This window comes from Nylanderia fulva, unplaced genomic scaffold (assembly GCF_048542155.1).
Source record: "Nylanderia fulva isolate GAGA-0341 unplaced genomic scaffold, ASM4854215v1 Scaffold12, whole genome shotgun sequence".
In the NCBI taxonomy this organism is placed as follows: domain Eukaryota; kingdom Metazoa; phylum Arthropoda; class Insecta; order Hymenoptera; family Formicidae; genus Nylanderia; species Nylanderia fulva.
Window position 1 is genome coordinate 3,987,621 of NW_028189409.1, and position 26,031 is coordinate 4,013,651.

General features: G+C 34.6%; 2 protein-coding genes across 2 annotated transcripts; both read left to right on the forward strand.

The window, feature by feature from the left end:
• The first annotated feature begins 1,025 nt into the window (after nucleotides 1-1,025).
• On the forward strand, nucleotides 1,026-5,948 carry LOC114928018 (uncharacterized). The gene is given in 8 exon segments (XM_085490230.1): nucleotides 1,026-1,079; nucleotides 1,703-2,015; nucleotides 2,163-2,494; nucleotides 2,496-4,118; nucleotides 4,224-4,778; nucleotides 5,014-5,247; nucleotides 5,552-5,711; nucleotides 5,714-5,948. Coding segments are annotated over 8 exon segments (3,435 nt in total). The 3' UTR covers nucleotides 5,878-5,948.
• A 4,920-nt stretch (nucleotides 5,949-10,868) lies between these two features.
• Nucleotides 10,869-25,917, forward strand: Apime-ASTA (allatostatin A). Its single transcript, XM_029299110.2, has 3 exons — nucleotides 10,869-11,183; nucleotides 24,042-24,318; nucleotides 24,795-25,917. The coding sequence occupies exons 2-3, from the start codon at nucleotides 24,064-24,066 to the stop codon at nucleotides 25,113-25,115; spliced, it is 576 nt and encodes a 191-aa protein (XP_029154943.1). The 5' UTR covers nucleotides 10,869-11,183; nucleotides 24,042-24,063; the 3' UTR covers nucleotides 25,116-25,917.
• Nucleotides 25,918-26,031: the final 114 nt, after the last annotated feature.

Below are 26,031 nucleotides of genomic sequence, written 5' to 3' on the forward strand. Positions count from 1 at the left end.
TAACAATTTATGTATGCATATATAATTGGAAATACATTCATATACATGTACATATACATATTTTTTCAAGAAATTTTTTAAAATTTATCGAAGCATTGCAAAGAAAGAAGGAGAGAAAAAAATACGAAAGAAGATAAATTAGTTCCGTTGTTATGTCAGTTGAAAATAATTATTTGTGATACATTTTTTTTTAATCATGTACAATCTCCGCTATCGCGGGATTGTAATTTACCCCATTCAATTCTCTTTGAAGTAATAATCTACGTGCCGGTTAAAACCGCAGGAGATCGTGTGTGACTTTACTGCGATGCGCGTCGTGTTCCGGGTGCAAAGATGCATTATTAACCTGAGAGACTGGATTATAAAAGAGTCCGCATTACGATGATACGGAAATGTAAAATTTATATGATGCGTGGATTAGTCAATGGCTGTTTGATTTCCGTTGATCAATATTGCAAATAATTTGCGACAGCTGCGTTCCACGTGAGCGCGGATTAAGCTTTCTTTTTTTTTGGGCAAATCAACTATAACGCAAGCGTAAAATATTGCATATATAAATGTGTAGCAACTGCGCCCAGAGTGATATATATAAAAATAGCGCGTAAGAAATTGTACAAGAATAAAATCATCTGAAAATATCGCGTATATATATATCGTGGATATATATTTTGCATACCTGCGGATACACATTTTCCGCGTGTTACGATACTCCGTCGCGCAAAAAGCATCGCGGCGCATTGCGCAAGGCGCGTCAATAATGACGTTAAATAATGAGAGACCGGGATGTGCTTTCAGATCGGCTTCGGCCGAGCGGCGACGATCTTGTGCAACCGAACAGAGAAAGGAGGAAGCCAAATCCGCGAAGAACGGATCAATCGCAGGGTCGACGGTTCCTAAGACACTCCGAGGTGTCTAATTTAGCTGTGAAACCGTCACATCATTCGCGAACAGAGGAAACGATCTCGATATAATTGCCCGGTCGCGTCAAGATCGCGGTTCAGTCTTTGCCGCGAACTCGACGAATCATGAAAACCTGTCGGAAATCGGTAGCCACGGTGCTACTGTTGTCGATTCACTTGGTAATATATCACGATAAAGATTTTTTAAAGACGTCTTGAAACAATGTGTATATATATATATATAAACATATGAGGAAGAATAAAGATAATTGATTTTAATTAATTATTGTAACATGTCATTCTCTATAATCTATATAATATACGTACGCTTTATACCACGAGAATATTCCGAATACACAAATAAATTCCGCAGTAAATGCGCAAACATGAGGGCTGCCAGCAGCAAAGGGTGGCGCGTGTTTATGTCAACTTTTAATTAAAACGTTGCAACGAGGGGGAAATATAGTGGTGTAGTGTCCGATATTGTAAAATATTATATACGGGATCTTGTCCGAATTGACATCAATCTAATTAATATGCGTGACATATTTAGCAACAATAAATTTTATTGCATTTACGAGGGAATAATTATCGCTATTACCGCGCGAATAAATATTACAAAATAATGAAAGAAGCCGTATCACAGCGCAAATTATCAGATTTTCGAATGAATAAAATTTGATCGACGCTTTGTGCGATGTGCTCTCTCGCAAAATAATGCTCGCTGCACAATATACGAATCGAATTATTACGTATTTATAATATCAAAAGTCGACATTATATATCTATATATATGTTTACAGCTAATGTTACGAATCGACGACGTAGTTGCCGAAGTTAAACCCAAAATAATTCTGGAAGAAGTGATTATTACCGGAAGCGGAAACGACACTCGTGTAATAGCGAACGCAGTGGCCGAAGATGTCTCAAAAATTGGCGACGGGATAACTTCGCTTCTATCCAAGCAGACGTCGTCGAATTTGGATCAGGACGCGGCACAATCCGTGAACGTCGACGTGAACGAGGACGACCTGGAGAGGCTGAAGCGCGTGATCGCGAAATACGAGCCGCAGAGGATCACGTCGAGAATAATGAAGAGGAAGATCATCAATGGCGGTAAATAAAAGCGCGATTACTTTTTTCTCTCTCGATAAAGGCAGATATAAGAACGTTCCATATATATATATATATGTATATATCGTCGGAGAAAGAGAGAGAGAGAGAGAGAGAGAAAGACGATCAGTTTCTATATTTGTTCTTCAGATGTACTACAAGGCAAGGTCACGGGATCGACGACGGGTCTCGAGAGGGCTTATGACGAAGTGCTGCGAAATATTTCGCGAAGGGCGCCCGAATTGACATCTAGCAACGTTGACGCGACATTGAATCCTTATTTGTCCCAGACGAGGAGGAATCTGATGGGAATTTACGTTCCGGAAACGACGATTCACGACGACGCTCAAAAATCACGTTCCGATGTTGACTCTTCGCCCACCTTAAACGACAAGAAGAAATTACTTAAAAAGTATTTGCAATTAAATCGCACCTTTACAATTCCTCGGGGCTCGCCGGAGCTCGAGGAATCAAGATTCAACGAAGGAAACAGCTGACGAGTCGATCATACCTGGAAGATATTTCAAAGTTCCCAAAATAAAGACGAAGCCGAACGAATCACCATCAAACATTTATTCCGAATCGACGGAAAAGCCTGAACGCAAGTGGAACATTCAAGACTCTTCGTTTATCCCGCGATTGAACAATAATTCGTACGGCGCTTTTAACGTGAATAACTTGAACAATTTGAACTTTCCGAGTGATCCAAACACCGTTCAATTATTGTCCAAGTATGACAAAATGCCGAGGCCGTTCTCCTTATTGCGTTCGCCCGATTCACCTGTCATCGAGATACCGTACGGAAAACCGAGTCCCTCACCAGCGAGTTTAAATCGCCAACAGGTTGCTCGATCTTCCACGAGTGTTCTTCCGCTGATTCTCCCAACGGAGACCCTCTTCGATCCATCTTCGGCACGTCGTTACGTCCCGATAAAGCGCGCGAACCACTTGAAACCTGAAGGAGGCTCCTTCAACACCGAGGCGAGTCCCGCGAATGAGAGAACTACCTTTGGAAATTACGGTGCACCTTATATAATCGACACCACGAAGAGTCCTCTGGTTTCTAATCAACAAAGGATACCTTCAGCGAATTATTACGCCATTACGGAGAATCCGGTAGAGCAGGATGTTACGAGGACGAATTCCCCGAAGATCATTCACGTTCCTGGTCAAACGTTCATCCCGTATACTCTTCAGCAAGAGAAGGATCCGCAAGCCGTTCGCAGACATGGATTTTCACCCAATGTCGCCTATAATATTCCCGATGACAGACGATCAAATTTAAATGCGAATGCCGGACTCGAGTTGTACAACAAACTCGCAAGTCTGTACTCGGCTAATGTACTTAATAATGCATTCAATGTCCCGAAAACGGTGACGCAAAATTATCCAAATCTTGGGCAACACGTTTCCACCCCTTCTTACGCAACTTTGAATCCTATTTCTCTCTCGTTGCCGAAAATCCGACCGAATGTTCCCGTTAAATCTGCGCCGTATTACGACAGTGGATTATTAATTTCGCAAAGAGCAGAGGAAAAGGAACTTAATGACAATAAAAAACACGAAGAAAGTGTAAAAGTAGACGAGTCTCGTGCAGTCGATAAGGATGAGAGTAATACGGAAGCTGCTGATAATGAGAATCATTTTATAAATAAAGCTCCGATCAATCATGGATCTTACAAGAGTCACAAAACATCAAATGAACAACACGAGAAAAAAGATCGCGAAGAGGAAGACAAAGAAGATCGTTATCAACAGCCGAAGCACAATTATGACTATCAGGATAAATATCAGAAATATAATAAGGACGATAAAAATAATGACAGGCAGGAAAAATACAACGTTCGACATAAAGATAATGAAGATAAAGAGGAAGAAGAAGAAGAAGAAGAAGAAGAAAAAGACGCCGATGAAACTCAAGAGGGCGAATATGTCAGCCCGGCAAAAAATCAAGACGAGCGTACTGATCGTTATGAGTATAATAAACATAAATATGATAGAGACGATTCTGGAGAAGAGGAACGCGATAAACAGCGTTACGATAGTAAAAAACATGATAAAGGGAAGAATCTTCGCGACGAACACGATGATGATGAGGCGGACAAAGTTAAGGACAAATTTGTAAGTGGCAATAAATATTTTGATAAGAAACATGATAAAGGGAAGAATCTTCGCGACGAACACGATGATGATGAGGCGGACAAAGTTAAGGACAAATTTGTAAGTGGCAATAAATATTTCGACGGTCCACGATATAGTGATCACGAAGCGGGAAAAAAATATCGCGAACCCTACGATCGAAAAAAAGCTCGGGACGAAGATTCCGAAGACGTAGCTGAAGACAAACTGGTCGCTCGACGCTTTAAAGACGAATATCGCAGACAACGCGAAAGATACGAGGAGGAAGAAAGAAAGGGCGACGAAACGACGCAAAAACCTAAACCCTATCGACATGGCCAGGTTACTTCTCGAAGAGATTCGTATCGCGAAGAGCATCCTAAGCGCGTTCGCGAAGAATATCGTCAGCATCCTCGACAGGATGTCGAAGATGATGAAGATCTGTCTCGTCATCGTGGACGTGACAATGAAAATGATACGGGGAAAGTGCGTGATCACGAGCACGGCGAGACTCAGGAACACGCGCATAAACACGAGGAGCATCACGAAAAGAAGAAGGATCACGGGGGCGATCACAAATTTGAGGAGGGCGAAGGCGCGGAACATAAAGACGAACATCATGGACACAAAGGGGAAAAAGGGCACAAGGTAAATTGTCGCGATAATTTTTTTATTGCGTCGTTTAACATCTTTACATCTCATTTGATCAATTTTAATACCGAATAAATTTAATAATACTATATAATAATGAAATTAATATATTAACATAAATATAAAATAATATGATAAATGTAAAAGTAATATAAAACAGAAAATAAAGGATAAAATAATATGATAAGGATATAATATAAAATAAATAATAAAATCCCTTTGCGGTTTATAGGATTACAAAGATTGGCACGAGCACGAGAAGGCCGAAAAGGGACATCACGACAAGGAACACTCCAGCAAGGAGTACGACGAGAAAGCTGGCGAGGAGAAGAAACACCAAGAGAAGGGCGGCTATCACAAGGAGCATCATCACGACGAGGGTGGTAAAAAGGAAGCAGAGTTCGGTGAAAAGGGTGAACACAAAAAAGGACACAGCACGCATGGTCAGCATTCGGTGCACAAGAAGGTAACACAAAAATTTATTTTTTATTAATATAATAAAATTAATATATTATATATATATAAATTTTTTTCTATTATTAATAAAAAATTGATATATATATATATATATAAATTTTTTATTAATAATAGAAAAAAATTTTTTTATATATATGATTTATATATATATATATATATATATATATATATATAATATAATATATTTATTTTATATATTAATAAAAAATTAATTTATATATATATATATAAATTTTTTATTAATAATAGAAAAAAATTTTTGTATTATATACGACGATATATTTGATATACAGGACGAATACGAGAAGAAGACCGAGTTCTTCGACGAGTTCCACGACGACGGCGAAGTGGAGAAACACGGCGAGCATCATCACGAGCACGAGTCGAAGAAGGGCGGCCACGAGAAGAAGGGTCATCATGACGCCGCCGATCACGAGGAGAAACACGGCAAAAGGGGAAGCACGAGAAGGGCGGTCATCATCACGAGCACAAGGGCCATAAGCTGGACGAAGGTCACGATCATCATTATAATCACGACGAGAAGCACGACAAGAAGGAGGGACACGAGAGTGGGAAAAAGTGGAGCTTCAAGAAGGGCGACCACGGTGGCCATCGTTGAAGAGTACCTCATTATTACAATAGTTTGCAGAGACGGTGGTTTGACAATTGTCATGATTGTCATTGTCCTCGTGATCGCGGAATAATGGATCAACAATAGGGTCGCATGTCCGAATTATCGTTGATATCGATCACGTTTAATCGAAACGTTGGGTATTATACTATACACTTTAGAGAGGGAGACACGTCATATGTGTCTGATATCTTGTCGTTACCTATATTGATCATTTAATAATTGAGATACGGTATATAGATATATTATACACGTATATACATATGTATATATGCGGCTTTCAGCTCTTACGTCGTTATCTATATGTAATATCGATTGAGTGGAATCAAGGAATGTTGAAGATAAGATCGTCGCAGCGAAGTCAAGTGAGACGAACGTAATTAATTGACATGCGCGAGTTGAGTTTTCTGGATATCTGGGGAATCTCTCGTACAAGATATCGCGTAGATAAATTTTCGTTTACCCAATTCGATCTCGAATGTTTTTCATGTGATGAAACTAAATTTAAGATAAAAATGTGAAAATGGTAATTAAGAAATTGTTCGATAATGGTGATATTATAAGTTAGTAATAGAATAATACAATTATATATATTAGTTGATAATTTTCTTTGTTGTCATCGAATTACAGATTTTAATAGTTATGAAAAACTTTGTAGAATTACATTTCCAATTATTTGGCATTATTTTGATCGCAGATATTTTGATCATTAGAGAATTTGAGATGACGCTCTGGCAATGAGAGTATCGCGTTTACTATCGATTACTTCCAATTACAATTAATTAGGAAGTAATACTTCACTATTGTACATACAATTGAACGAAGTTTGTGGAAACTGCAATTTTCTCCCTTATTCTCGCTTACGTTTTCGCCGTAAACGCGAGGGTCGCCTCGTTTTATGTCGCGTTAGAAAAATTAATATCCACGTGGGGGCTGCAGAAACAGTCTGCTATTTACGTCTTTTTAGCGTCTGCCGACGCGAGAGAAGAGACGTTGAAGAATTTCTCGCTCGCCTGTAAAAATTGCTCCGAAAGAGTTCGTTTAACGATCGGGAACGATCCTAAGAATTAATCGCGAGGGAGATGCATCCCTTCTCGTTCTTGATCTTCTATCGCGCTGATAACACGCTCTTTCGTCTTCCCTGTCTCCGAGTTCACGAGTATCGATCGGTCGCGTGGCATTCAACGCGGAATCGCGGTAGGAATTTCAGCGAAAGAGAGAGAGAGCGCGGATGCGAACGACAGACGACTGACGACCCGCACTTTATTAGAGACACTATCAGTCTCTCCGACAGTCGCGATGAAGGATCTGGAGTTGAAGGAGGTTAATATCGTTAATGATCGAAATATTTAGCGTTATAACGCTCGATCGATGTTTTAAATCCATGTGGGAATCGACCAGCGGCTCGTATTTTATTTGTAATTTTTTTACTGAGACTGATGACGCTTGAACTATGCGAAGTGTGCATGGCGACCTTTTTTTTCTGTCTCCCCTTTATCTCGTACTATACATCGGCATACTATATACCGGCACTTTCCGTGTAGGACGGAATGTATCGAATTATCGATTGTATCCGCGATTATAGAGGAGTCGGACGCATCCCTAATAACGTCGCAGTTTAAATTCTCGAAGGGGAAAAATATACGAGAAACGGCATGAAATACATAAAAAAAAGCACGTTCCTGAAATCGCGTCGCATTCCTGGCGAATCTCAATTCTTGACATTGCTCATCCCGAGAATTATTCGCGTCTATATATCCTCGCGTTTAATATAATAATTTCAGAGGGATGAGAATAATGTCACCCCCGGGTTCTTGAAGAAATGGAGAAATGGGAAATTCGAAGTAGAGATTTTTTCTCTCTTCTCACTCTCTCTTTTCGTTCGTGCTAATTATGGACGTTTTTAAGTATAGATGTGCATCTCTCGTATGTTTAATATATAAAATCAATTCTTTTAGCTCATGTATCTTTGAAGTCTTCTCTGAATCAACAGTTCCACGAATCAACTTTTTTTTTGAGATATATTTATTTGTTCTGATACAGCAGTTAAATTTACTTTTTATCAATTCACTTTTCAATAGAGAGATGAGTAATTAAACGTGATATTTTCCTTGACATATTCATATATGGATATTTTTCAATTTTATTAGACTCGCTCATTAGACACACATGGAATCTCGCTGTATTTGTAATAAACGTCACAATATTGAAAATATTACAATTATTATTTTTGCATGAGTTGCTAATATAATGATGAGAATCGTAAAAGTAATTGAAATCGAACAAAATCTTTAATACAGCAGTCGTGGGCCGGAGATATACATATATTCGCGGAACATTTGATTAAAACTAAACGATATTAAACTGTACAGCAATTTTTATCCACGTGTATCTCTTAACGAAGTATTCGATTCTTTCATTATCCTTTGAATAATCAAAGGTATATTATAAATAGAATCGAGTTGCATCCCACGATATATATTTACGGAACGTATTTTTATTTCTTATAAACAAACGAGAGGATCTGCAGGTTTTCTATCAAGGTTCTCTTCGCTTAGCTCGATTTTATCATTTTCCCAGTTAATTTTATCGTCCGAAATTTTCGCGCCAGGGTCAAAACAAGACTCAAATCTATCTCCTCTCGCGTAAACATGCAAATATTCCACCGCTGGTGCGGATTTACTTCATTTTCTGGGAGGTATCCTTTCCGTGGACAGAACTTTTATGACAACGAGCGGTGGAGAGAATCCGAGCGAACGAGCATCCGCTCGTTTACGAGCGGCTTAACAGGAAATCTCACGGAAATCCCGCGGCGGAGACGCATGCGGTTGATGCGTAATGTACCTACGACGAGACCTATAAACGCACTTGGTCGTTTATCACGGATTTGGCTGTCTCGCACTGTTTACGGGGAAACTTTGGTCCTCCCGGCGAAAATCCAATGCGCACCCTCTCATATTTGTGGGAAACACGAGATAATGCTGTAATTATATTAGATTAATTTGTATTTTATTTTATTATATTATTATATAATAAAATATTATTGTATGAAATTTTATCTTCACAATTAATTTCGCTCGCCAAATTATGTATTTTTGTATTCTAGCACTTGAAAAAGACCCACAATGTGGGTCGAAACGTGGTGTGTACTTATTTTCAATAAATGAATAGCCAGTTTTTGGTCGAATTAAATTGCATCTTATTATTTGTTAACATTATATTTTATATAATATAATATTATATATTTCATAATATTATATTATAAAATATAATATAATGATATTTTATTTATTATATTATATAATAATTTTATTATATATTATATTTGATTAACTGAATTTGGCTATCTCGCACTGTTAACAAGGAAACTTTAGTCCTCTCGGCGAAAATCCAATGCACACCCTCTCATATTTGTGGGAAACACGAGATAATGCTGTAATTATATTAGATTAATTTGTATTTTATTTTATTACATTATTATATAATAATATATTATTGTATGAAATTTTATCTTCACAATTAATTTCGCTCGCCAAATTATGTATTTTTGTATTCTATAGCACTTGAAAAAGACCCACAATGTGGGTCGAAACGTGGTGTGTACTTATTTTCAATAAATGAATAGCCAGTTTTTGGTCGAATTAAATTGCATCTTATTATTTGTTAACATTATATTTTATATAATATAATATTATATATTTCATAATATTATATTATAAAATATAATATAATGATATTTTATTTATTATATTATATAACAATTTTATTATATATTATATTTGATTAACTAAATTTGGCTATCTCGCACTGTTTACAAGGAAACTTTAGTCCTCCCGGCGAAATCTAATACACACCCACTTATATTCGTGGAAAACACGAGATAATGCCGTAATTATATTATATTAATTTATATTTTACTTTATTATATTATATATAATATAAATATTCAAATATTATAATATATAATATATATAATAGTTTTATTATATATTATTTTATATTATAGTACATTATAGGGAGGCGATTTTTCTTAGGAAAGTGTTGTAAACGAACGGAAATGAAGAAAGTGAGTTTTCCCTTGAGATGAGACTCTGGAAAAGCGCACAGGGATGTAATCTAATGAGAAAGTAATCTACCACTCGTTTAAAGAAGAGATTTAAAGTATGCCTGTCTGCTTATGTACTCGCGATAGAGGATCTTGTAATAATTATTTCTCAACATTTTCCCATACTCTTCAGAAGAGCGAGAGCTCTTCGTTCGATGCATTCTTCTTAAGATGGAATATCCACGCGTTGAAATTAAGATTCTGTTTTTTAGAACAAGTTTCTTATAGTAAGAAATTGTATAGGTGTATTTAAATAAGTGCGAACAATTTTAGGAGATCATTTTTTGTTGAAAATTTAAGGGGACTTTCTTATCTCTTCTCTAAAAATTAAGTTTTCATTTTTTTTTTTCAAATTTCAGATAAATTAAACATGAAACTCGATGGGATATTTTTCACTAATAGAAAGAATATTTATTTATATTAAAAAAATACAAACTTAATTTTTATATAAGAGATTTCCCTTAATTTTCAACGAAGAATCGTCTAAAATTTTCGCACTTATTTAGCTACACCCTGTACATAATTATATATATAAAAAAATTATATCCCCATTTAATATACAATTGTGCGAAATGAGAATCAAATCGACGCGAGTGCAGAATGAGCGGATATAAGCGCGCGCACCGGAAATGCATAACTCCAGAGGGATTGAAGAAGTTAAATGACCAGGGCTCTCTTCGTTGCTCCCTTTTATTTCCATCAAATCCATCGTTGCAATTGGGGGATGCGTGCGTCGTCGTTTCACGCACTCGCGAAAGGCGTCGCGACGCTTCAAGGGAGAGTAAAAAAAAGGGGGAGAGAAAAGGAGAGTGAGAGGGGATCTCTCGAGAGGGCACACACGCACAGGCGCCGACGCACACACGTATAAAGGCCGGCGTCGCGACGCTCTCGCCGTCATTCCCACGCGCAGACACCCAAGTCGCGGTACCCGGCATCCTCGGACGTCATCGTCGTCGTCATCGGTGACTCACGGAGGTGGCACGTACCCTATATTATCAGGATTCCGTGAGGAACAAACGGGAGAATCGCTCGTGCGAACGGGAGCTTCATCCCCCGAGAAACGCGACAGCAAGTTCTCTTCTTTGCGTCTTCTTTCACTGGGGCTCCGAGAAGATAAATATATCCTCGTACCTCGACTACGATCTGCAGGACCCGCGAAATCGCGCTGACAGTTTTGTCACAGCAACAGGTGAGTTTATCCCGAGATTTGCATCTTCTTTGTGTATAGTTTCGTTTCCTCTTAAACGTGCCCTTTTTTTTCTTTTCTCTCCCTTAATTGAAAGATGTAATTGTGTGCTTTGTCGTATAATTTTTTTTCATGCGAAGTTTAAATTCTTTTTGCAATTTGTAACTTGACATTACAAAGTGATCGATCTTGAATTTTATTTGTCGGATGTCCGCGTCTTCCGCTCTCTCACTCGATGATTGCAATTAAATTAAAAATGAGAAAACTTGTTTCTAGCAAGTAATGCGTTACAAATTCAATCGAGTGTTTATATTGATGGGATGAACGCAAAGGGAGTTGATTAAGTGCGATAAAATTATCACTAAGATATATATATATATATATATGTATATATATATATACAATATATCATATTTTATAACAAGAAAAGTTTTACTTTTATGACAGCCGATTGAAACAATAATGAATGTATTTTATTAATATGTGCTTCAATTTTCTTTTTTTTTCTCTTTTTTGTATTTTCTTTATTTTTTAATCGTCTCTCGTGTGACATACAAAAGATTGTCATTTTGTGGTTGGTTATGGCTTTTTAATCCTTTACAAGCCGATTATATTTTTAAATCAATTTAAAACTTTTTAGATAGTTTAGAATTTTTTGCAAGTATCAAACTTTTATACAAGAATAAATATTATTTAGATTAAAAATATTATATTTGCTCAATAAAAAAGATTTATTTGATAACAAAAAATACTTTTGCTGCAATTATATTTATTTTAATTAATATTGTAAAATTATTAATCTTTTTAATTTATAATAATCATTGTATAACTTGTACAAACATTAAATATTCTTTAATCTTTATGAGAAAAAAAAAGAGAAAGAAAAGAGAGATACAGAGAACGAAAAGATAACAATTTTTGCTCTTTTGACTTATTACTTACAAGTGCTTCTGTAAAGATAGTAGCAACAGGTGAGTGAGTTTTAAGAACAAAGTGGTTTTCAAAGTTTTACATCTTCACTTTGCTTCAATTATTTTACTTTAATTACGTTCATCTTTTACATCAAGTGTGAAATAATCCTGAATGTTTTTTTAATTCTCTTTTTATTTAATTTCTTATAGAACAAATGTAATAAATTAAATAATCCGAGTATTTTTGGAGCTTTTTATATTAATTAAATTTAATTAAATTTATTTTAAAAAATTATAGAAAATATAAAAAAGTGTGAAAAGTATATGTAAATATAAAATATATGTAAATGTAAAATATGTATACATTTTTTAAGAACTAACTTTCTAATTTAGAAATAATTGTTCCTAAATATAAGTAAAATAAAGAAGAAATGAAACATTTAAAAACTAGCAGCAAATTTCTCGAGCAAAATTGATACGCTGTTATGTTTATATATAGTATGCATTCTATTTTTTATACAAATCCGGTTTTTAAAATATGCTTTCTCTCAATTTATTATTTCCAGGAAATATTGTGTACAATTGATATACTTGGAAAAATAATATTCGACTCATTATTGTATTGCATACATGCTAAATGATAAGTTTAAAATATAATGCAAAACAGAATTAATTTAAACAAAAGCTATTGTTGAAATTTAATTTAGACTTTATTATTTTCTTTTTAATTTGCAAAACTCATTAAGTTTATAGAGGTTACATTTTTTTAAACCAATTCTATATAAATTTTATTAAATTACAAATTTACACGAGCAATTGCGTAGGTGAGTTATTGTGGGCAGTGTAAAGGATAATATTTAAAAAAGTAAATGCATAAAAAAGAAAATGTTTTTTAAATCCATATTTATATAATCTTCGTCTTTTTTTAAATGTTTTATATGTGTCTTTGACAAAAATGTTATATAGTTTTGCAAAAAGCCTTTTATTACATTCCCTTAAATATTACGAGTACGTAGAGAGAGTTTTATGCTTAATAATACAAAGAGAAAAAAATATAAAACGTTATATAAAATCGCAATAATATTTCTCGATGCGCGAAATGATGAAATTCAATCTTATAGTCAGTTTTCAAAATTCATTTTTCTCATAGGATTGAAATTGTATAATAATTCTACACACAGCACGTACGTAAACCATATAAAATTTTATTACTGCTCTTGATTAGCGAAAGCCAATGCCATTTGCTATTAATTTCGACCGCTTTCACGAGATTAACTGACCTTTTTGATTCCGATAAAGCTGCTACATTATTTCTGTCCTTAGAATTCGATTTGTGTTTTAAAGACGATGAAAATTCCTTTTCACGCCACGTGCGGCATTTCAATGCGTGTGTCTCAGCTGCAAAGACAAACTCCTTGATTTGATGACATCTGAGCTGATGTCGGAAGCTTACGTCGTAGAATTAAAAATTAAGTTATGTCGCTGTTGCCATTAGCGAGACATGAATGATCGTATTTCTGGAAAAAAAAAAAAATTCAGCGAAACAACATGCGTGCCTGTCACACGACGACGTCTCGAGGACACTTAAGAGATGAAAAAAGTGAAACTTTTGTGATTATATTATCGAATATTAAATTTGGAGTCAATTCGCATAAAAAAATAATATAGAGAGATACTTTATAAAATTGAAACGTATTTTGAAATGAAGAATTTGCGTGTTAAAGAGTTCTTTCTTTTAAGACGTGACATTATTGATTTTTCCATTTCTTCCATTCTTTTATACAATGATATAGATTATTTAAAACAGTGACTGAATTGATGCTTATTACTTGATTAAAATTTTATATTGTTCTCTCTTACATATGTCGCTGCGTGAGGAAAACATAATGAAACAGTAATTCAATAGCGGTGAACCAATGAGACCTCGTAAGTTCTCATTATGTAGATAATTGCTGTTGCGACGAGTACATTAACCCTTAATAAGATTCTACAGACACGAGTTTGTCTACAAAGTAGACACGGCTTTATGAATAGCAAAGTATTTTTTTATCGCATTAAAACAATGAATTTTAAAATGAGAAAGTGAATAAAACACACACACAAGACAAAGTGCAATTATGGCCTTTAGACGATGTGTGGCGAATGAGATCCTAATCGTGACATGCAAATTATAATTTCAGAAAAGAGGGAGAAAGGCGGAATCTTTTTTCGCAGCAGGGATAAGAATGAGGATTAGTTATGAAATTGATCTCGTGGAAAAGTAGCTGTAGACGAAGGCAATAATCTCGGTGGGTGCGTTTAATGTTTGATGCGGAGAAAAGAAGGAAGAACTGGAGCAAAAAGTAGGAAAGAGAGGAGAAACGCGTTATTGTCGGACTTGTTTGCCGTTCATAAGTCGCTACTTACCTCCGGTTGTTTCGCGTCGCTTATTAGCTCGCCTCCGGGCTGACGCATTTTATTTTGTACGGGCAAATCTGAAATCCCGCCAATCAGGTCGTCGCACGTAAGTTTTCTACACGATTGCTGCGACAAAGTGTATCTTTTCGCAAAATTGCGTGTCTGAAACATGACACTTCAAAAATACCCTGTCGGCGAAGGGGTGCGAAGTGAACTGTAAAATTGCGTTTGGAAAATAAAGGGAAAATTGGAAATTAAATTCTTCGATTTTGACTGACAGAGTCGTTCGAAGAAAAAATAATGTGAATATTTTAAAAATAATATAATTTGTAACAGGTCTTTAGAAAATTTAATCTACAAATAAAAAGGCAATAAGAGCTAATAGTTCTATACTAGAATTATATTTGTGTGAAGAGATTTATAACATAAATTATTAAATATTATACAGAAGTAAATTCGTACGTTTCGGTTGTCTTTTTCAATCTTCTTCAGCTCATCGATTAAAAATTAATCTTTTAATTCTGTATAATATTTAATAATTTATGTTATAAATCTCTTCACACAAATATAATTCTAGTATAGAACTATTAGCTCTTATTGCCTTTTTATTTGTAGATTTTAAAAATAATTTTCTTTGGTATTTTCTTTAAATTTTGTACATCGTGCTCTCGCAAAATTGAAAATTAGAAATTATTGTGCTGTATTCGCGGCTCTTCTGGGTATATTCTTGGAGACTTCTTCAGACTTTATTTGTCGCTCGTCGTACGCATGTGTTTTTTTGCGTGCAATATTGCTCGCAAGGCTTCTTTGTAGACAATAAAGTCGCAAAGACGTAGAAGGAAGGGTAGGAGGAGCCCTTAGGACAATCTGGGTTATATATAGAGAGTACAATATTCGCGCGAAAGAACAAAGCAACGCACGCTATCTCGGCTCGCACCTATTTTCCTTATCGCGAGATTTACCGCACGCTGCAAAGTTTTCTTCCGTGTGTTCTTCTCGCTCACGTGTGTGTCGCAGAAGCGGCGTTATTATCATTAATTTCATTTGCGCTGTCATTAGCGCGCCGCGTCTTTAATTATAGCCGCAACTCGTGAGTCTTTGACGGTTTCTCTCGATGGCGTTAAATGCTTCTCGTTGTTTGTCATACCGCATTGCACGTTTACTTTCGTGTTTCCTCTCGCGTCACGGAGCGTTAATTAGCGGGGAAAGGAGAGAGAACTCGCAAGCTTTTATCGGAACGAATAGTCACGTGTGTGTCCGATCGGATTTTCCCTCGACGCTTCCTTTCATCTAGATATTATTCGCAAAATTCACGCGAATTTATATCATATTGTTATTTAAGAGGTAAATTGTATTGCTTTAGGAATAAATTAAAAATAATACAATAAATAATGAAACTTTTCTCTCTCTCTCTCTCTATATATATATATATATATATATTTTATTATTATTCGATTAACGAGAAAAATCGTTGATTTTTCCATGTTTAAAAAAGGTTTAATTTATTGCCTCGATCATATCCATATGTATAGCCGATACCATCGTCTGTCGGTGGTAGGTATTATAAAATTACCTTATTCCGCAAGTGGCAAATCGCATCGCATCGACCTAGGTAGAACCGTCGGCGATCAAGCGATCGGAATAATCAGCGGTCGTGTCCCGCGAGACATCGGGCACACGTGTAATGCAAAACCGATAAAAATGGAAATTGTCAGATATTTTCAAAAGCGATATTATATAAAATGTCATTACTGTAAAAGTTTCGCGGCGCGATTAATTAGCCCCGCGAGGAGCGCAATAAAAATGGAAACCGCGTACGTCATTGTGGCTAATTAATCCTTCTCGTCGATCGTATCTGGAATAATTAATTTCCGGTCAGCATGAAAGCCAAAAGTATAGTTTAGTGAACAGAGAGAAAAAGAAAGGGAGAAAGAAATTTAATTTAGCGCCCATATATATCTCTCTTCTTATCGGAAAGGGAAGGAGATGTCTAAGTGATGCTGCGGTTAATCTCATTTCCGGACCCGAAGTGAGAAGCTGTTCTCGCGGTAGTGCTCGACAAGATCGACGATAATATTATCATCTCGGAACGTAGTTATCACTCCAGAGGAGACTCTCTTGCCTTCTTGTGTGCAAAGTTGCAGACACTTGTCGTCTGACGCAACAGCGCCTCTTATTGTTGCTATTGTTGTGTACGACACATGCATAATGTAGACATGTGCATAAAGTAAACATCAGGTGGGCGTGTGTTATCGGAGAAGTGTTCGAATTACAGCGTTTATATCGGAAATGGAAGACGAGACCGCGAGACCTCGGTGTCGCAGAAATGTACAAAGATAATTTCATCAATTCCCTTCGGCGATATTGATATTCGATTTCGACTATATAGCTGGCTGAATGCACTTTAAACTGTATTATATTTAGTCGTGAAAGAAGCTAATTTCATTCATAGTTTGCACTATTGTTTATATCAACGTGTTTGCCGAAGAATGCATTTTAATGCGTATTATATATTATAATTATAATTATATAAACTAATTATAACTGTAAGCTTTTAATTAAAACTTTAGCGATGTAAACTGCGCGCGAAATTATTTATAAGTTCTATACTATTTGTTAGTTTTATTTAATTTTACAAACATGCTTTGGCTCGCAATCGCTGAAAAATTTAAGAGAGAGAGAGAGAGTGCCAATTAAAAAAATTTAGTTATACACAAATATGTGGAACGACTAGAGCATTTAAAATGGCAATATATTTTTGAAACGCTCTGACTGAAAAGTCATTTATGAATGTAAAGTTTCTGCCAATTTATATTCCAATATATTATTTGCAGTCTTTGTCTTTCAAAGGGTGTGAATGCATATAAAAGATTCTATTTTATTGTAAAGAGTATTCTGCAAGCTCTGCGCAGAAGTTACTATGCCGATGATTTTAATGGCGCTAATAGAAAAAGTTGATAGGAAAGTTTCTTTAGCTAGCGTAACTTTAGTTTCAGTTCATACGATTTTCGCTTTTAAAATAATCTCGTTTATTGCGAAGCGGAACATTAAATACCGAACACTCGACAAAAGGCACAATATTATAAAAGATACATAAACTGATAATCGTATGATAATCGAAATGGCGAAATATCGGAGAAACGTATCTCTCTTCTCTCTTATATAATCTTTAAAATATAGAATATATTTTATATTCACAAAAGAAATTTAAAACGTGTTCCGCAAAGGAATATTTTAATTATAATGTGATTTTAAAAAACCAATAATTTTTCTCAGTTTGGACGGAGAATGAATTATAAAGTCTTTGATTTAAATACCATTAAATTGATAGCAAGCTCGCTTCTGGTCTGAACCATTTAATTAACACGCAAGAAAATAACGAAATGTCAATATATAACATGACGGATGAGAAAACAGCCGCATTTGTTCCGAATTTCAATTTCCAAGAGACATGCATATATATCTCATTTCATCCCGAGTAGGTTGAATTAATTCTGTCGTCACGTGTGATTGTGGAAAAGGCAAGAATATACATTATTATATTAAAGTGAATACGCTTTACTCTCTCGACAAATTTGATGTTCCTCTAAATGAGAAACCGACTCGGTCAGACAATTGTACGTATATCCTCTTTTTGACTTTCATTTCAATATTTATTCGCACACAATGCTTTGCATATGCCTTGACATGCGCATAATGAGAAACTCTGACAAACTAGCCAACTACTCTAAAATAAATGTCCTACGTAATTTAAATAGAAGGTAATTTTAGAAATTGATTTCTCAGTTTGTGCGAGACAAAAGCATATGAGAAAACGAGTTAAAAAGTTCGCACACAAAAAAAAAGCATATTTACGCTGCATTTAATTATTATGTTAAATTTAATTAACGGTATCTTTTAGATAGCTTGGACGTTAATGATTATGATATACCCGCAAATTATTACAAAATTTACATTTTAATGAAGACGTACGAAATTGCACGACGACGGCGAGAAAAGGGAAAATTTAAAGTGAATTATGAAATAAATAAATTATAAAGAAGCAATAATCTTCAATTATGATGCCAATTCGAAAGCGACAAATCGGATTATCATTAAATTAAGGAGATATAAAGATTTGATGGAAGGTAGTTTTTTTTATCAAAGCACGCGCGAACATTTTGTTACATTTTCTTCAAGCATCCTTCTGCATAATTCATGAGGAAAACACATCGCAAAATTTGCAAATCTGCAAAAGTAGTTCCATGATGCAGCACGTGCTTAATGAGGATGCACGTCTACACCTACTTTGGTATAAATATTTAAACTACAATTAGGATACGAATGACGAGAAGGAATTAACATAAAAGATACGATTAATGGTATTATTCGAGGATAATGAATTATTTTCAAACCTGATTTCGCTTTTGCTGTTGCATTATTGCTGAGATGCATTTAGCGAAAAGAGAAACGGAAGAAGAAAATAGAGAGCAAATTTGCATGATAATTTGCGCGTGATTTGCGGATTTTTCTTTGCTACATAGTCTCGATCGAAATAAAATGAGAGATTCTTTTTGCATTCTCTCTCTCTCTCTCTATCTCTTGAGTTCTCGCGAAGAGATAAAATATCGGAAACACGGTTACACACCAATGCTCGTAAAAATGTTTTGTTTCCCGTGTTCAATATGTTGCTTTTGATGCAATATACAGTTATTTTTCATACAATTTTTCTACCACACGCTACGATTACAAGGGTCATTCGATATAAAAATATAAAACGCACACGTCACATACATCGAGATTTATAATTGAATTAAACATTTTTTTTTAAAAGACAACGTGTTGCACTTGTGTTGTTTTCGAGATGACAGATAACAAATCGATTTGTCGATGATTAATTGTGTATACGCTCAATATTTTTCATTGTGTATATTAAAGTCTTAGATTATCTTTGAATATTTTTTTTATTTCTTCAAATTTGTAGATATATTTTCACAAAAGATAGAAATATAATGAAGAACAATTAGAATAAATATATATCACGGAAGTATCAATCATTACGAAAGGTCAAAATAATAAAGCGCGAAATAAAAAAGGGATATATTATCCTACGGAGAAAAAACAGTGAATTGTCGGAAAAGATTTTGCCGCCACCATTATTCGATGAGCTATTATTATTTTTCCTTTTGTCACGAGAATTCCCCCGCAATATTGCTACACGAAAGGTGTATAAAAAAGTCTTCAGCGCGTGTCGTTAACAAAAGGCACTCGATAAGAAGCCGTTAATATATATTATAATATCGTGTAAATAAAGTTTCCACAAGCATCGGACGTAATGTAATCCCGATTTTTATTGAGAGCCCAGAACGCGATATTATCCGGGAACGATTTTTACGAGACGTGTTCCATAAGTATATCGTTTCGAGATTGTCAGGATTATCGTACTTTACGAGCAGGAGTAGGAAAAGGGAGAACATTTTAGTGAAGAAAAATTTTAGACCGAGAGATATCTATCCAGGACAGCTTAGACTCATCTAAAAACAATGGGTGAATCAAAACGCTTATGATCCAATTTCTTGAGTAGGTCGTCGATGATTGATGCCAACGCAAACGGAATGTTCGTCAGACCGTGAAAAATCCGGGCATGAGAGATCATCGCGCTCGGATGAACAAATGATGTCTGTCATGTAGATCGGCCAAGTATTCTGCTTCATTTGACGTGAGCCGGGCCATTGTACACGTGTCGTCTCATCAGAATTTCTAAAGGGACGTCGTCGCAATATGAGTTTGACCTATAGTAAGTTGGTAAAAAAAATGTTGACGCGTGCGAGAGGGAGCGTTGATTTTCTTCCTTCGGAAGGAGGACTTCTATCACTTCGATGAATGTCGAAATTTCACGCACACATACATTATTCGCAATAATACAATTTAATTAGAAATAGGAACGATATATTTAATTCGACCCAAACTAGCCAAGAAAATTTTTATTTTATTTCCACAACGTTTCGACCATCTGTTTTTGGTCCTTTTTAAGTGAAAAACTAGAATGGTACAATTAATTAAAATTAATAAACATTTTTGATGTTAAACGCAAGAATTAAAAATTTTTTACATATTTCCTTGATAAAAGCGCAGTTAGTTGACACTGTTGTCATGATTATTAAACAATATGATTGTCGGACTTTTTTAAAAACATTTGAAATAAATTTTGAAAGAACTTTTATACAATTTAATTAGATTTCTATATTTATATACTGAGTATATTTTGTCTGATATTTTTTTCTTCACGTACGCGTTTTTGCTTGTTCAAAATATCATGTGCTTGCGAAAGATAATAATGATTTCTGCAGGAAATATAGTTGTGTTTTGACACTAAGTTGTTTTCATTGGAGCACGAACGCATGTGGTGTTTCAGCAATATCTCATTCAATTACAAATGACATGTCCGTATTTCAATCGATATTATTACGATCCCGTACAAATGTTAGTTTTACACCTAACACATATGTTTTACGTCCGATATTTAGTAATAAACTACTTAATAATTAAGCATATATATATGCTGTATCAAATCAGCTTTATATCGTACATGTTGAAAGTTTTGCTCAATTGAAATAAATTCAAAATTAATAATAGCGAATAATCTCTGGCTGACATTTTCATAAATTTAGTACCCACATGTATCGAATAATACATCGCGCATGTAAGAACTCAATTGTTATATAATATTATTTGTAGTGCGTGATGATAGAGTAGTTCTTTTGTAGAATAATACCGTCTAAACTTTATGAGACTTTCATGTACACCATACAACATCCTCCGCATGCTTAAAGGTTAACCCACATAAAATTTAAAAGCAATCTCTGTGTACACTTTTCTTTGTAACTTTTCTCTCTCTTTGCCATTTTTGTATTATCGCAAAAAGTTTCGCTTGCTTGCTTTAGCATGACGACAAGCAGAGAAAGCGCATAAAATTCGAATATTTTTAACTTTTGTTAAAGCAAGTAAGGAGAAGTCAGGACGTTATTTTATTTTCTTTTTCTGCATTCTTATGTATATCTTATTATTTTCTTTTTTATTTATAACAGAAGTACTTATATTTTCACATGTCTTGTGCGTTTGTAGGCAGATATATTTTCGATCATGTTCAATATTCTAACACAAAACTCTGTCAGCGAATCAACAAGAAAAGTTTTGTTTTCAAAGAGGAATCCAATAATCCTTGAGACACTTGACACTTTGAATGACAGCTAAAACGACGAAAGTTTTATTTGAAAGAAGAAGAAATGAAATACGCGACATAGCACTTTTTTATCGTGAAAAACAATATGTGTAATTATCAGATACGCGATAGCAATTTTGTTAAGTGCGTAATAATATTTTATGATAATAAGAAGAATGATCTTTTAATTCCTTTCACGAGAAAACCGTAGAATCCCACACAAGAGGGATTAAAAATACGAAGAAAAGCTACTACGATAAATTTATATATATGCGACATTTCATTTAATGATGAATTAGCTCTGGGAGGATTTAAGCTGCTGAAATAATTTTTCGATTTTTATAAAAAGTTCGAATTTGACAGAATTTATTGAACAATAACATTATTCAATAATTTATAAAAACTATTTTGTCGGAACTAATGTTGGTAAAAGGGATTAAAAAATATAGCTGCGATTATATCTCAAATGTCTGAAAAGAAGAGAAGAGAATAAGAATAGCACTTGTTGCAATCATCAAACGGTTTCTCAGCTTTAAGCGAGTCATCAGAAATCTTCTCGACTCTTTCAATCTCGTGAAAACATCTTCAACCCTCTTATCCTCGCGTATACAATACATAGAATGACAATCTAGTATTTGCAGTTACATTCAATGCATTGTCAGAAATTATATGCTTCGAAATAAGAGATAAGTCACTTTTCATAATTAAAATTATAACAACGATAAAACGTAACGATACATAATAATAAAAATCCATCGGAATTAAATGCTGCAATCTGTGCGTGGGCCTTTTATTTGCAACTTTTATTTGCTTAGTAAACATTATTTAATCGTTCCGTATATAAATTTAATCTACGGACATTTTACAATTTAGCATTATATATATGAACAATTAAAAGAAGCTATACAAAGATTTTATCTATAATAAAAAATGGCGCGTTTAAGAATTTATGAATGAAAACGATAACTTTCTTGATAACTGCAAATTTGTTATAAATGTTACATTTTTATCCACGTTTATCGACCTCGTGCGTCCTCTTGACCCGTGTTCGAGCCTCTTGAAGAATAGTGATCAAGTAGGACGAAGAGGGATCGGCAATACGTTACGAATTTCGCCATCAAATATTGATCGAACTGCCTCTAGGGGATTTCGGGTTTAGCGGTCTATACATGTGCGATATTCAATCGTGCACGCTCTTTCGTCATTCCATTGCAACTATTAAATATTTTTTCAAACTGTGTTAATCACGTGTATATTGAAATCGCAGAATCATAATGCGCAACAATAACTGTACTTTTTAAATTGATGGAAACGTTTGTTTCAAATGATATAACTATGTGTGCATATGTAACAGATTTTTAATAGAATATAAAACAAACATGCACGGGTTTTTTAATATTTTTAATAAAACATTTGAATCAATGATTATTTCAACTTATAAATCGCGAAAATGTTGTATAGGTGAAAAAAGATACATATACATAAAATTCGCCCAGATTTAATTGACGCGTGCTCTTCTTCCGATAGAATCTGGCGATTATATTATCTCGTAAATTGCGAAAAAAATGTTATTCGCGAAGAAAGAGGTAAAAATAAAAAATTACCCCATGATTTTATCCAGATTTAACGGGATTCCAACCCGGTGACGGTGAAAATACCTCGCAAGGAAGTATAGGATGGTGAGAGAATCCTTGTCGTAAAATTGTCACGACACCTCTACGTGTAAAAGCTATTTTCCCACTGCAACAGCATTCATTTCCTCGCCAGTCGTATAAATAACTTCTCATTTTGTTTTTCCGTAGTAGAATTCCATTTGCGTACATCTGCGTTCAGAAATGCCCGTAAAATCTTCCGCAGAATATTGCTCTTTAACGCATTTTCATATTTCGTTAAATCCTTTTAACAGATATAAAATTCCGCAAAACGTTATCGAAGCAATTACAATTGCAAATAAAACGTTCATTGTTATTCGAATAAATATTATTCCGTTACAATTGTTTTGAATAAATATCGCAGCTCAATTTGATTAATTATACCTCTCGTTACACGTGTATTAAAATATATTAGGATATTGCGCGCCAATTTCTCGCGCATAATTTCGAAGATACATAATTCCACTGGAGAAACTATCGTGCGGATAAATAGTTATTATGCAATCTAAATGTGTAATTCGATGGAGATTAAACCTCCTCACGCAATCTCGACGCGAGGAATTTTGCGCGCGTGAGTGAATTCGAAAACTCAATCCAGGAAGTTCGTATGACATTATTAACAAGATGAATTTCCATTCCGATATTCCACCAACATTGGTCGATTATAAATTGCAATTTCGCGTGACCTTTGTACTTTCAGATAATTTCCGGAACCCAGCGTCATGAAGTCGAAATCGAGTCTGATCGCTACGAGAATCATCATGTTCTACCTGTTGAGCGTCGTCGGACGATCAGCAGCGGCGATGGAAGAGGCGCCGTCCTCGTCTTTGCATTTTCCACGATTGAATCCGTTGAGCAACCTGGAGTACGACGAACCCTCTGAGAAAAGGGCGTACGCTTACATTTCCGAGTACAAGAGGCTACCGCTTTATAACTTCGGCATTGGAAAGCGATGGATCGACAGTAGCGATGATAAAGTGAGTTACCGGATCAAATACAAAAATAATACGTTCAATTTTTTCGGCCGAATATAATTTGCTTCGTTAATCAAATTGATTAGAGAAATGTCGGATCGCGAATATCCAAGAAATATGTATTAAAATCTCGTAATATAGAGCAAGAGAAACCTTTAACAATTTATTAATTAAATCGTTTCTCATATTTCCCAACATCGAACAGACGTATAAAAACACAATGATATATACCGAGAATGAAAATGAAAATTAATGTCATAATCGTATTTTTTTTTTTTTTTTCGTAATAAAATTTTATTTGCAGAGTAATATAGAGCAAGAGAAATCTTTAACAATTTATTAATTAAATCGTTTCTTATATTTCCCAACATCGAACAGACGTATAAAAACAAAATGATATATACCGAGAATGAAAATGAAAATTAATGTCATAATCGTATTTTTTTTTTTTTTTTTTCGTAATAAAATTTTATTTGCAGCGGACTCGGCCGTTCTCGTTTGGTATCGGAAAACGTCTCAGGGACTACAGGTTCGGCATAGGGAAGCGTAATAACGGATACCGTCCCTTGGGCATGGATTATTTCTCAGTCGACAACATGGAGGGCTATCATTCTCGCGAGGATAATCTGGATGACTTTATAGATGACAAGCGCGCCAGCAAACCCTTCAGTTTCGGCATCGGGAAACGAGGCTGGAAGCTGGATGAAATAGCCGGAAGAAGACCAAACGATCTTGTCGGCTCAAAATATCTTCTTGGTTTGGGCAAAGGAATAGTCGAGGACGAAAATCTGAGCCAATAAATAGTTTTCATCGCGAAGCACGGAAAATAGAAAGATTTATCATTTAATTTATCATTTATCAGTAAGTGTGTTAATTAACTATTAATTTGTACAATATAGAATATTAATAGAGTTATAACAAACTTATATTATTATTAGAACCCGACGTCGACATGTAAAAAATAAGTTACATAAGTTACATAATTTTTTCAACTGCCTTCCATTAATATTCATGTGTTTTGCTATATTTTTTTTCAAAAGAAATGAATCACATATGTCTCGTTCTGCGATCATCTAGGGATTAAAGTGAACACGGAAGAAAACAAGATTGATTTCTTATTATAATTAAATGATAAATCTTTCTATTTTCCTCGTAAATAATAAATTTGAATTTATTCAAAAATTTTATTGAAATTGTTACGCAACTATCTTGATAAGTATCCTTCTGAATGCTAAGAACAAAATTGATCGTCCGTGGAGGTTAAAAGCGATAATGAGATCTTGAAATCTCTCTTTTCCAAAATTTGCTGTGAAATTTGTGCGTCATCCACTTGAAAATGTTACAAAAAAAAAATGATGGAAGTATTTCAATGAAAATACCGTAGAGAAATTCTTTTAGATTTTTTAGACAAGGTTGTTTGATTTTATTAATCCTCTTTTCTCCCAATTTCGATATAATTAATAATTAAAATGTTTGCGTATTTGCAGAATAAAAGTTAAAAAGAAAAAAAGAAAAACATTTACAATATCTTTTGTTTCCTTTAAAATAAAGTGTTAGCTTTCGTTTATGATTTTTGAATATTTTGCAGTCATAAAATACAATGATAATATCAATAAACAATGGAATCGTCGTTAAGTTGATTAGGCTATAGCCTAATCAACCATTATTTATTGATATTATCATTGTATTTTATGATTACAAAATATTCAAAAATTA